The sequence below is a fragment of the Ceratosolen solmsi genome, unplaced genomic scaffold (genome assembly GCF_000503995.2).
Source record: "Ceratosolen solmsi marchali unplaced genomic scaffold, CerSol_1.0 scaffold41, whole genome shotgun sequence".
Classification (NCBI taxonomy): Eukaryota; Metazoa; Arthropoda; class Insecta; order Hymenoptera; family Agaonidae; genus Ceratosolen; species Ceratosolen solmsi.
This window is the reverse complement of record NW_011948424.1, coordinates 794,530-807,871: the sequence shown is the minus strand read 5'-3', so window position 1 is coordinate 807,871 and position 13,342 is coordinate 794,530. Positions and strand designations below refer to the sequence as shown.

General features: G+C 32.0%; 3 protein-coding genes across 13 annotated transcripts in view; 2 read left to right on the top strand and 1 right to left on the bottom strand.

Moving 5' to 3' along the window:
• Positions 1-258, top strand: part of LOC105362685 (mitochondrial ribosomal protein S9) — a 32,083-nt gene extending 31,825 nt beyond the window's left edge. The window contains exon 11 of the mRNA XM_011500169.1: positions 10-258. Within this exon, the coding sequence (XP_011498471.1) occupies positions 10-101 (92 nt within the window). The 3' untranslated portion in view covers positions 102-258. The remainder of the gene's footprint in view (positions 1-9) is intronic.
• On the bottom strand, positions 227-2,838 carry ArgRS-m (arginyl-tRNA synthetase, mitochondrial). Its single transcript, XM_011499911.1, has 5 exons — positions 2,515-2,838; positions 1,271-2,441; positions 1,044-1,171; positions 735-958; positions 227-386 (listed from the first exon to the last, which is right to left on the bottom strand). The coding sequence occupies exons 1-5, from the start codon at positions 2,548-2,550 to the stop codon at positions 236-238; spliced, it is 1,710 nt and encodes a 569-aa protein (XP_011498213.1). The 5' UTR covers positions 2,551-2,838; the 3' UTR covers positions 227-235.
• Positions 2,839-3,918: 1,080 nt separating this feature from the next.
• Positions 3,919-13,342, top strand: part of lap (phosphatidylinositol-binding clathrin assembly protein lap) — a 68,170-nt gene continuing 58,746 nt past the window's right edge. For 4 of the 11 annotated variants that reach the window (XM_011499906.1, XM_011499908.1, XM_011499907.1 and 1 more), the window contains exons 1-2: positions 3,919-4,487; positions 5,505-5,729. In XM_011499906.1, the coding sequence (XP_011498208.1) occupies positions 5,600-5,729 (130 nt within the window). In that variant the 5' untranslated portion in view covers positions 3,919-4,487; positions 5,505-5,599. The remainder of the gene's footprint in view (positions 4,488-5,504; positions 5,730-13,342) is intronic. The other 7 variants (XM_011499902.1, XM_011499901.1, XM_011499898.1 and 4 more) reach the window with 2 other exon arrangements.

Here is a 13,342-nt window from a genome sequence, read left to right as displayed (position 1 = left end):
TCATTATAGCTGGATTAATTACAAGAGATTGGCGTATTCGGGAAAGAAAGAAGCCGGGTCAAGAGGGCGCCAGAAGGAAATTCACTTGGAAGAAACGTTAAAAGAACATCTCGGTTTTAAGTATAAATATTATTAGCATTTACATTTAATACATTTATACTACATTTGTAATTAATAATTAATATTTATAGAATTGTGAAAAAGTCTATATTAAAGTCGTAAGTTAAATAAAAAATTACATTTTGTTAAGTGGTGTAAGTCCGAGTAATTTCATGCCCTGAGCCAAGACCTTCCTTGACGTACACATAAGCAGTAGTCTTTGATTTGCCAACTCAGTTGGTTCGTCCTTAATCCTTAATGCTTTGAGTGCTGTGTTTGTTGCACGACTAAAACCCAAAGCTCACAATTAATTGTAATATCTTATAAAGCATCGAATGAAAGTGTTTGATTTATGACAAGACATTTCATTTTCGTTAGGAAATTTATTTAGATGAAGATTTAAACGAGAGTCAGAAATCGCTTTAAAATTTCACCTTTGATTTGAATTTTATAAGAATCAATAGCAATTTAAAAAATGTAAGTAATAAATTATATCTACGTTAAAACATAAGTTTTTTTTATAAAAATTATGTGCTCTCAATTTTTCAATTCGATTTCTATATTTTAATAATTTATGTAAATTATGCAAAGTTAAATTATGCAAAGTTAAATTATGTTAATGAAAAATGTTTTACCTCAATTGAAATAAATAATTTACAAGTATGTAAGGCTCAAGTTTTTGATAAGATTTTATCAAAGCTTCATCAAATATACCAATATAATAAATTAGATTTTCAGCTTCTGGTTCTGTAAGTAATGATGGAATGCATTCGGAAGCTATTGTAGCTCCAGAATTTTCTTCCAAACTGGCTAGTCTGCTATGAGTATATTGCAACTTAATGCCACTATCGCCACGAATCTGGCAAAACATTTTACTTTCAGAAAATATTAATAAAAATCATGTTTATGTGAATTTTTTACATTTAATTTTAATTTATGCTTACATCCAGAGCTTTGTTCCAGTCAAACTCATAGTCTTGATTTCTTTTATGCCTTAAATCATTGATAATTACTGCCGAGAGACCTAAAATTTCTGTGCTTGGATCATTATAGTTTAAATTAATCTTTGTATCTGAAATGCAGTACAACTTTATGTTAAAAAAGAACTTATTTTATGTAATACATAGTTAAGATAATTTAACATAATATATAAAAACAATATTAGGCTTACTTGGACTTTGAATTTGTTTCTGTTTCATGACAGCTTGTATCTCATTTAATAAATCTTGTAGAAATACAGAAGTACCCTTTCTTGTACTCATACCTTTGATTTTACCAAATTTAATGTGTTTCAATTTGTTAGCCCACGTTAATTTCATAGCATTTAAAATTTCTATTAGATTTATAAAATGATCAGTTTGTGTATTGTCTACAACATAATACATAATATCAAATTTATACTGTTCGTATCGATTAACCGCTGCTGCAATATCTCTTGTAATATACAACGAAGAACCATCACTTTTAATTATAGGAACAATTCTTTTTTCATTTAAATTTATGACCGTCCTATCTTTACTATCGATAGAAAGAAGATCTAATCTTTTTATTTCAGATATTAAACTACTTATTTCTTTTATGTTATATGCAGATTCCCATTGATACTCATCAAATTTGATCCCTATTCTTTCATAAATTTTTGTTAACTCTTCAAGCGTATATTTTTTGAACGCTTTCCATTGTTTAAGACTAGATTCATTTCCATTCTCTAGGTCCTTAAAAATTTCTCTAGCTCGATCAGCAATAGTCGCATCAGTCTCTGCTAATTTGTTAGCATAAACATAAGCATTGTATAATACATTTATAGGATCTTTTTTTATGGCTTCGTCTGATATTTGACATAAAGATAAGCCAAGTCCTACATAACCAAATTGAGTACCCCAATCACCTAAATAATTAATTGTTTTTATATTGTTGTTAAAAAATTTATTTATATTTGTAATATAATTTCCTATTATAGTTGAGCGTAAATGACCTACGTGAAAAGGCTTTGCAATATTTGGAGAGCTGAATTCAACAACTACATTACTTGGTGTTTCGTATATACAATTTGGTGCAGTTATTTTATGATTTAAGGACTCCAGCAATTCTTTGATATAATGATTTTTGTAGAGTTGAAAATGAATTTCTTTTGAATCATTTTTAACGCTTTCAATATATTCGAATAATCGATCAGATTTATTCTTTAAAATGTTTGGAACATCTTTGCGAATGTCATGGTACTTTGATCTTAAAGGAAATGCAAAATAAAATTTTTTGCTAGAATTATCAAATTCCAATCTTAATGATGTATATATGATATTTAAATTGGTGGACTCGTTATTCTGTAAACCTTGACAAATCTGAAATTAATTTAAGTGAAATATTTAGACAAAATTGTCTGTACGTAAATTCAATGAGACAATATTAACATACCGTTTTGTACAATAACGATCTTAAATTATGACACATTATGTCCTATAACATGTAAGTAGAACAATATAGATATTTTTAAATTTATTTAAATTTTAAATAACATTCTAACGTTTAATGACAAATAACCCGGTGTTTTATAAGCAAATATTGACTTTTAGGTTAAATATCTAATTACGGTACTGCTCATTCGTGTGGCTGATTTCCGGTTTTTGGTATTTAAATCCATAATTATTTACTGCTTTCCCCGAAGTATATTTAGTGAACATTTCATTAAAGAAAATAATATTCGTGTTAAATATAATCTTATGTCGACTGATGTACTTCGTTTATCTTGTACAATAAAATATAGGAGTTAGCTAATTATCAATTAGAAAAATCGGATAAAATGACATTTGAAAGCTTCTAATAGTCTGGTAACTATCGTTTAAAAAAAAAATATTTTTTGAAACATTTTTTTATTGAACAAACTTTGATAAACACATTGTTACAAAGTAGCATGCGAATACAAAATATATACCGTATATTTATCCGTAATAAAGCAATAAATTTTTAAATGTTCAAAAGTAAATAAGTCACTCGTAAATAATATTGTAATGGATTTAAAAAATATTTTTGATGTTTAAATTTTATTAAAACAGGATTAACATTTACATATCTTTACGTTATTTACATCATTGCACGCATAAACGCGCGCGCGCGCACACATGCACGCGTATATATATATATATATATATATATATATATAGATTCATAAATATGGGAAATTGTTAACGTACATTTTATTACAAACGAAGCTGTTTTAACGATGGATTTTTCGTATGAATTATGAATTTCGTGTATTATAATAATATCTTATCTAAGAAATATTGATAAAAATGTAAAAGAATACTTTAAAATAATTTGTCATCCCCAATCACCGAATTCAGAAAAATACTAAACATTGCCAGTTTTTTCATAATTCATATCAATTTTCTTGATCATTGCATCAATTGATATGTAAACTAGCGCCCTCTTTCGGGCTAACTGTCAATTCACAGAACAAATCCTCGATTCCCGCTCACTTGTTCAAACGAACACCTGTAATGAAACGCATTGTCTGCATCTATCTCGCGGTGTTCCATATATGCAAGTTTGAATGATTAAAGGGTGGTGAGATGGGGAAAGAGCGTGAGTGAGGCGAGGGTGGGAGGGTGGGGTGGGAGGAGTGGGAGGAGGTGGTAAACGCACAATAGGAAACATGGGAGCAGGTGGATTGGGGTGGGATGGCGGCGGTATAGCCGGCGGCCGCCATTTTACACAATACAATAGAATCGCAACTCGTGGGAGTCCCGCCGATTGTCGTCTTTATCGGCGCGTAACTGCTTATACGCACGCACGCACGCACGCACGCACGCACGCACGCATTGATATGCACGTAAGCAGTCACCTGCGGTAACCTCAGTTAAAAACTCCTATTAGATTCGCACGACCTGAGAAGATCTCGTCTCATTCGCACGGGAATTGAAACGAGAATGTCGAGTCCAAGTACGAATTCAGCCTTGACCAGCAACGTCATCGCGAGAGTCAATATAAAAAAAAGAGAATCAAGCGGTACTCGCGACGGGCGCGCATGCGTTTATATGTAAGTGCAGAGGCTAGAAGTCCGACTCGTTAGGAAAGGAAAGTGAGTGCGCAGACTCGGCGGCGATCGAAGGCGGCCGCTATATCGCTGCTGCTACTGTTACTACTGCCGCAACTACCACTACAACTGCAATAGCGGCCAAACGGACGTAGTCGGAGACCGGAGTGGTAGTTGTGCTTCGACCAGTCGCCCGGAGAAGTGCCGAGGAGCGCAGGAGACGACGACAGAACGCGCGCGCGTCGCGTCTTCTATCCTTCGTCGTGGTGTGTCTGTGCGCCCCCTCCGTCTCACGACTCCTCGACGTTCCTGGCCCGCCGCGCGCTTAGCTCTACTTCCTCGCTAACGTACAGTGGTACACATTCACTCTACCTGTAAATCTCTACATGTGTACATACATGCCTCCGCGTGTATCAGAGCGAGCCCCTATGCCTACCTCTGCACATACACCTTTTCCTGATTACCTTTTTTCCTTCCGACAACTCCCTCTGCCCTTCTCCAAAGTAAGTATTACTTCCACCGTTGACGAGACGAGGAGGCACATATGTAAATACTCGTACGCTCGCATATATATATATATATATATACGCACACGCGCGCGCGCGCGCGCACCCGCGCGCACACACACACACACACACACACATATATATATATATATATACACACATGTGCTTGCACACACATGCGCGCACACACACGAATATTTAAATAAATGTGTGTGTGCGTGTGCGTTCCAGCGTGCGTGCGTGTGTGTAAGTATATTCCGGAAGGAAGACCGCCTGATCGTTATCAGAATGTGCGCTCGCTATCTCCTCTTCTTTCCTTTTTACTCTCTCCTTCTCCTCTTCCCCTCCTCAAGGTCTCTCTCTTCATCTCTTCACGCTTCCTCCCCTGTCCTTTCTTTTACTCTCTCTCTCTCTCTCTCTCTCTCTCTCTCTCTCTCTCTTTCTCTGTCTCTTTCTCTTTCTCTTTCTCTTTCTCTCTCTCTGTCACTCTTTTTATTCAAGTTCTAATAGAAATCTCCGTGTGAAGTGGTGGTTCCCTTTTTATGTGCACATACTTACGTTTTCGTAGATTGAAAGAGAGAGAGAGAGAGAGAGAGAGAGAGAGAGAGAGAGAGAGGGAGGAAGGGAGGGAGGGATATCGATGTAATGATAGATAGATAGATAGAGAGAAAGAATTTTGTGCGAGTGTGTGGGTGTGTGGGTGTGCGTGTGATAGTGTGAGTGAGAGTGAGTGAGCGGTGAAGGGGGCTGGAAGGGGGAGGAGGAGGAATAGAGACGGTAGTGGGCGAGAAGTCGTTTAAAACGGAAAGTGCAAGGTGTGCAATACATAGCGTAAGGTGATTTTGCAACAGTGAATTTTTGTTCAGTTCCGTCGCCAGCTCCCCGCCGGTACGTGCTAACCATCATTAAAAGAGGAATAGAGAGGAGAGGAATAAACAGAGGCGAACTCATCATAGGCAGTATGGCGGGACAGACGATAAACGACAGATTACTGGCTGCGAGGCACAGCCTAGCCGGTCAGGGCCTCGCCAAGTCCGTATGCAAGGCCACCACCGAGGAGATGATTGCACCTAAAAAGAAGCATTTGGATTGTGAGTCCTCTTGTTATACGCCACTATAACGATTTATTTTTCATTTATATCATTTATACACACCCGCGTCTCACGGTCCCCTTGCTACGTACGATCGCAAACCTTACGACATCCGCGAATTAGTCACTTGGAGCCTTGGATCGTCGTGCAAGGATGACGATGCGTTGCTTTCCCATATTGACGAGCGTGAGAATTCACTCGATGCGATGTCAATGTTAACGTGGACTACAGATTTGGCAATGGGCGCGGGTAATTTTTATATTACGAAATTTACTGTACTCGCAACTGGGGTCGCTCTCTCGTGTGTTAGGTGCTCTTTTGTACTTTAAACGAGTTTTTCACACTTGAAAGGGAACGTGTTTGTGCAGGATCTCTAGGTTACAGACACGTCGACTTTGTGTGTTATTAGAATTTCACGAAATTCCCTTTCCACAATCGCGACCACCACTGCCTGTCGACATTTTTTCAAAACCATTACGAACAATTGTATAATATTCACAATGTTTTTTATAATAAAATCAGCTACTACTTTTATCCTAGGATCAATTTCGAATATATGTGCGTGCGTGCGCGCGCGTGTGTGTGATATATTTTTTTATTAAAAATTATCGACCAATTACGAGCAAATATAAAAATATAGTTTTTAATTAATTGTTACTATCGGAGAATAAATTTAATATCTTAATCATACTTTTTTGTATTTGCAAATAGCAAAGTGATAGTTTTCTCTATTAGGACGTCCTTAAGATTCGAATAACTCACTCGAGCATTGGTCGGTCGTGTGTATATTTGAATTCATCGATTATTAATTGCGCAAAATTTTGAAGCGTCTAATCAATAAACCAAACGGGATTGACATTTTTTACCTTCAAAGAAAGATTTACCAAATCAAGTCATCTTAGCTCAAGTAAAAGCTATTTTGATAATTAAGTTGGCCACGTGATCAAACTATAGATGAAGTTTAAAAGCACTTGATAATTAAAAATCACGTAGTCTAGTTAATTGTATTGTTACTTGTATCGATAGCTTTATTAATTTTTTTATTTCTTTTTTTTTATTTATTTATTTATTTTTGTTTATATACGCTACGTAGTGCTTTTGGCACAAATCGATGCTTTTAAATCTTGTTTCTTTATATGTTTCGACACGAGTAACCATAGTAATTTCCATGAGCGTTATAATAATTAACGTCTGTCGCGTTAATCCGATCGCTGATATTTTAATGGCGACTATTTTCTCTGGCCCTAACAGTTCTATTTAATGTATTAAACATTACCGAACAATAATAGCAAATTTTCAAATCAAATTTACAATAATGGCCTAGGGTATATACCATTACGTATAATACGAAGATGGAATTTCCTTTCGTATTATATATTTATATTATAAGACTGTTCGAACTTTATTTAGTCGAACTGGACGATATTGATGAACTAACATTGATGAACATTCAAATAATAAAAATAGACCGTTGGGAAGAGAAGGTTTGTTACCACCGATAATAAAATTAGCCAAATCCTCGTATATTTTATACGTCTCTCTAGCCACTATTGTAAATGTTTCGATGTTCTTCATTGGTTATGTCATGATGAACATGCGTGAATACAATTGGAAAGCTTAATAGATTACACAGGTTTTATTGATTTCTTAAGTGCAGCTAGTAATATTTAATGATATAAACGTATGGATAAATGTTATTATCAATGCACAACATATCGTTTAAATTATTACATAAATTTTGATATTTTCAATAGGAAATATACGTAATATTTTTCGAATTGCTTAGCCGTCTTTATATATTATTTTTTATTGTAATTGTCTATTCAAATTACTTAATAATTGTTGTATAATTATTTCTGAAATAATATAACAAGATTTTCTTTTTCAACACTAGAAAATTAATATAAAAATTCAGACACGCGTGATAGTTTTCTAATGAAATTTTCCTTTCTTTTGTGTCGATAAAATATACATTAAATAACACATGGTATATAATGTTTTTGTTTACCTCGATTTATCGTTTATATATTTTTATGAATATCATCGTTACATAATATTGATTATATTTTTATTTATTTCAATTTCATTTGGTAACATTAAATATAGTTATTTTATATTAATATAACACTTTTACAGGAATTCTTTTCAAGAGTAGGAAATTTGATTTTTATGATCAAAAAGAAAAAAACATAATAGAAGAGAGAGTAATCTTTAATAGGTGATCAAGTTTCTTTTGCATTTTATGCAATTTATAGTCGACAATGACTACAATCGAATGAAAATAATATAAGGAAATAATATAAGACGTTATTTCTTATAGTTTCAAATTATAAAAAATTATTCTTATATTATTTCACAAACTAATGCAATTATGAAATATTTAAACTTTATTTATTTTTTTTTTTTTTAATTATTGCTGTAAATTATAGCTATTTGTAATATATTTACAATATTGAAATTCTATCTCTTCTGCAAAAAATTCCGAATGGAAAATAATTATAAAAATTAAAAAGATTTTTTAATACGATATAATATAATTCCCATCGTATATCAATTAAATTTGAAATACTTTTTTCATTCTTCGAGTGAGAGAGGTAATAAAAGAGGAAAGAAATTAAAAACAGCTTAATAGGCAAAATAGATCGGATTTTTTCTACCGTAATATGTTTGTTTAATCAATGTAATATAATGATATAAATAATTGACAAACGCTTTAAAATTATATTTGAATTTTAATTATGTTTCCGATAACTTTTGAAACTTTCTTGATTGAAATGACTATTTACAGATAATGAAGGTTTGTAATGTCTTAACAATATATCTAACGTGGCATAATAAAGTATTTACGATATATTAAAATATTATATATTTTAGAATTAACCACGTCAAATATATTCAAATAATTATTAATGAAAAACATTGATTTTTGTGCGTTTAGTTTTGTGAGTTTAGAAAAAAGCAACCGATTGCTTTGACAAATATAATTTTTTAAATTATCATGGATTCGATTTCATTGAATTTTGAGATACGGTGCACGTAGTAGGAATTTTGATTTAACATTTCCATGCTAATAACAGTAATTTAATGTTTGGTTCCATTTTATAATGTGTGTTCAAGTCATGTAGAGTCCAAGACATGACAAATTATACAATTATTGAGATAGTATATTATCACTACTATATACTTTAATAATTAATTTAAAGATTTCATAAATTTATTATTATTTGTTATTTGTATTTGATATGTATTAATGGTTTGATTAAGTATTAAAAATGTTGTATGAACAGTAAAAAATCATTCGTTACAAAATATAGTTACAATTTATACAAGTGTATTGTAAGGAAATAAAAGAAAATAATTATTTATAAAATTTATTTTTTATTAGTTTTGCATATTATCAAGTAATGCATTTTGCTTTTGTATAATTATAATATACTACTTTTATGCAAATTAATAAATTTGAATTATTGATTTATTGATTAAAACGTATATAATATTTAAAAATCTAATTCTATGAATTATCTGTAGATGAATGTGAAAGGCTATGTGCCAGTAAAATTATATAAAATACTAATTATTACATAAATTTATCTTATAAGCGAATACATGAATTGTATCAGTTGACAGTCATAATAGTCATTGAACCATTACGTAAACTAAACCGTGCAAAGCTTTAATCATCAAAACCGTTCGTTCGTTTAATAATATAAATTAACATGCACTGCTACCATTTAGTAGTAATTTTTATTTTTTATTAGTTAGCTTATATATTAAAGTATGCATTATCGTTAAATTTGTTTAAAAACAATATATTTCGAAATATAGGACGCTTTTATAGTAAATAAATGAGAAGTTTATTTGAGGAATATTTTTGTCATTTTACTTTTCCTCTTATCATAAAGTCCCGATGGTACAATAATTTTATTGAAATTTTTGTCATTTTACTTCATTTTTTATTCTTATAAAAAATATTTTTATAGCACTATATAGATAATCAAATAGTTAATTGTAGCGCGGGATAAAATATTTTGTATTAAATTAAGTTCAATTCGTTTATAAAAAAAAAAAGTTATTATTAATTATATGGAGATCCATTTATGTTGATCATAATGTTACTTTCGCCTTGAGATATTACAGTGTTTGAGGAAATAAATCGAAAAATTAATATATGAATTCTTACATGGACAATGGAAAAAATAATGAATATTTCGAAATTTCGAAAACCACCAATTCATAACAAATCTAATTACTTGTTGAATTGTTTATTTTTAAGCCACATGTTATAATAATAATGTTAGTATTAAATATGAAAAATTACGTAATTGTAAAATATTAGATAATTCTTTTTTTCTTTATTTCATATTTATAATTATTTAGAATATAATTCGTAAATATTAATGGAAGAAATCTTTCAAAGCGATTAACGAAACGTCGCTATTGAATTACCAAGCTGATGGATAAAGTTAAAGGCGTCCACCGATAAAACAAAAATATATAATAACCGAAGACAAGATCCAAGTGCAATAAACAATGCACCTATGCGCGTACTAGGATGAAGTCGCGCATCGTCGTCGTGGTAGTCGACCAGTGATAAAGGGAGAGAGTGAAGATGCACCGGGGGAAAGACTGTTCATATTATGGTTATTGCCGTTCTTTGCAGAGGCTCGGGAACGTTATGAAAGAAACGCGCCGGGCGTCGGGTGAGGGGGGGGGGATAGAAAGGAGAAGAGAGGCTCGAGCTGGCGAGATACAAACCGGGGGATGGGGAAGATATTGAAGTAGGCGAAGGAGAGATGCGAGACGGGGCCAAAGTCAAGTCGTGACAGAGTTTTGCACACGCGCAAAAAATAGGGCTAGGAAAGAGGAGTTGAAGAGAGAGAGAGAGAGAGAGAGAGAGAGAGAGAGAGAAAGAGAGAGTGCCGTGAGACATGTCGTCGAGGCTCGCCGTTTGACGGTAACAGTTTTGTGAAATTGCGTTAGCGCGTTAACGGGACACGTCAGCCGCGATGCGCGTGTTCGTGTGCAATTGCAAATTTCACATTCCCAGCATACTTTGCTACTCTAATACTGTTTTAAATGTTGGTGGTCTGTCGATTCGCTGATTTGAGAGTCGTAATTATTCATGAATTTTATATTACGGTAGCATGTAATATGGGTTGACCGTTAAATTATATCGTTGTAACATTACATCATTTATAATTGTCCTATAATAATATTTTTATCAATTTTGCGAAGACCGTATTGTTGATTATGATGAAATATTTCTTTGTGGTATTATAATTGAGCAAAGGAAATTGTTTCCAAAACCACCTTTTCCCTGAGTAACAATATAACTGTATTAAAAAGCTTACTTCTGGTTGCATCTTTTGCGCTGTCTCGTTTAACTTTCTCAATCGGAAGTATGAAAAAGTCTTATAATAACATTTTATAATCAAACATGTAATAATAATAATAATTATTATTATTATTATTATTATTATCTGACTGTTATTTAAGTAAAGTTTCCTCAATATTTTTTTAAGCCAATTTTAGCATGATTATTCGTAAAAGTGATCTTTGATGGTGAATTTATGCTGTCGGATGTTGAACTCTTTAGAGATGAAATTACATTCTTTATTAGGAAAAATCTGGTTAAATATTATAATACAAGTTTTGAGTTAAGATTGCTGAAACTGAATAGTATATAACTTCTATATCTTGAATTTTTTTCCTAATATCAAAATTAAGAATCATTAGTTAAATACTATAAATTTCAATATGTTTAAGCTTTTTGTGTTTTTTTTTTCTTACGTATGACAATAATTAAATTGAATAATTAAATTGATATTAATTGAAAATTAAAACCATAGCAATGAGGGGGTTGGAAAGGTCAACGTAATTACGCGTTATTACATTAAGAAATGAGCTATTTTTTCATGTTTTGGAACAAGAGACAGAGAGAAAACATTGTACACGGGGTTTAGAGTAAAAATTATGCATTTATGTTTCACGTAAGCATGATATGCCTAACTTGACCGATGATGTTAAGCAAATGGGAGAGGCAAATGTACGTTTTTAATTTCGCATCCGACAGTGGTATGAAAGGAGTAGGTGGGGGGATGTATTTTTTTTATTCACCACTGCCTGGAGCAACAGTCATAACTGTAATGATGTGGTGTCGTGACAGTGATGACGTTACCCAATAAAAATGTCTTATTGTTCCGGACCAGATGTTAAAGGTTAACGTTCTGATTTTTTTGTTACTGATATATGCACAGGTTATAGAGTTTATTTATGTTTCTTATTACATCTTTTCGATTATTCGCTAAATGAATATTAAATCACATTCCGTTGATTTAAAGCTTAAAAAAAAGCATTTTTTACATCGTTACAACAACAAATGCACATTCGAGTCAGATATAAGTGTTTGTAAGTTAATTGCTTTAGAGATAGATGAAAAATTGTTGTATGTTGTCGGTGGTGTGTTAATCAAATGTCTAGTTAATATTATATTGATACGTGTTTTGTAATAAATACTTATGCATTATCTTATTCGATTCAGCAGATCGCGAGAAGTAATTTTTATTTTTGTTTATTCTTATATATTCATAATATTCAAAATTTGCACGTAAACGTAAAAAAAAAGCATTAAAAGTAATGAATAATCTTTGAGGTTGTTTATATGAATCAATAATGAAATGTATGGAAAAACAGTTTAGTGGAACCATTCGTCGAATTTTGAATCGTGCAATCGGAGAAAAAACAACTGGGTTCCTTTCAATTATAAAGTTTTACGAGTTTACTAGAATCAGCGAACGTCAATTTAATCAATAATACCATTCAACTTTTATAAAAGTTTGATTAGATACATTACTTACCAAATCCCGCTGGCAAGGAGTAGCATCGTTGCTTTCTTCGCGGCTAAAATACGAAATTCTCGAGTTAATTAAATCGACACAGACTGGGAAATAAGTGAGTGCGTGTACGCGTATGTATATGCGATGGTAAATCTAAGAGGCAAGTCCAGGTTTCTGCTCTTTATTATTTTCTTTCGTGCAGCATCACCAAGTAACTTCCAATTTTATCGTACAGATGGCCGTAGTGATGAAAGCAGGGGGGGGGGGGGGGGGGGGGGGGGATCGCTTTTTGACGGGGCGTTACTCGTGAATATTACGTAGGTGTGGGATGATTGACAGGAGAAGATAGCGGAAGTATCGGGTAAATGTGTACGTTTATTAACTATACATATTTGTGTATTTGGCTCATGTTGATTTTGCCATTTTTAAATATTTTACAGTTATATTTTTATTTGAAAAAGTTCAATTTATATGCTAATTTGAATTAAATCATTTGAACAATTTGTATGGAAAATTGGGTAAAAATTTTCGGATTATTTCGTTAAAGTATATCCTGAAAAATTGTTATATTAAAAGGACAATAAATACAATTAGAATATTGTTTTCGTTTATACATTTATATATATTTAAAAAATTAAGTCGTTTATCAAAAATGAATTTTTTTAAATCAAGAAAAACTTTATTGTGATCAAGTTATATTAATTATTTAAACAATATGTATATATAAATATTATATAAAAAAAATTATTTTAAATTATCTTTACGATATCACTGTTC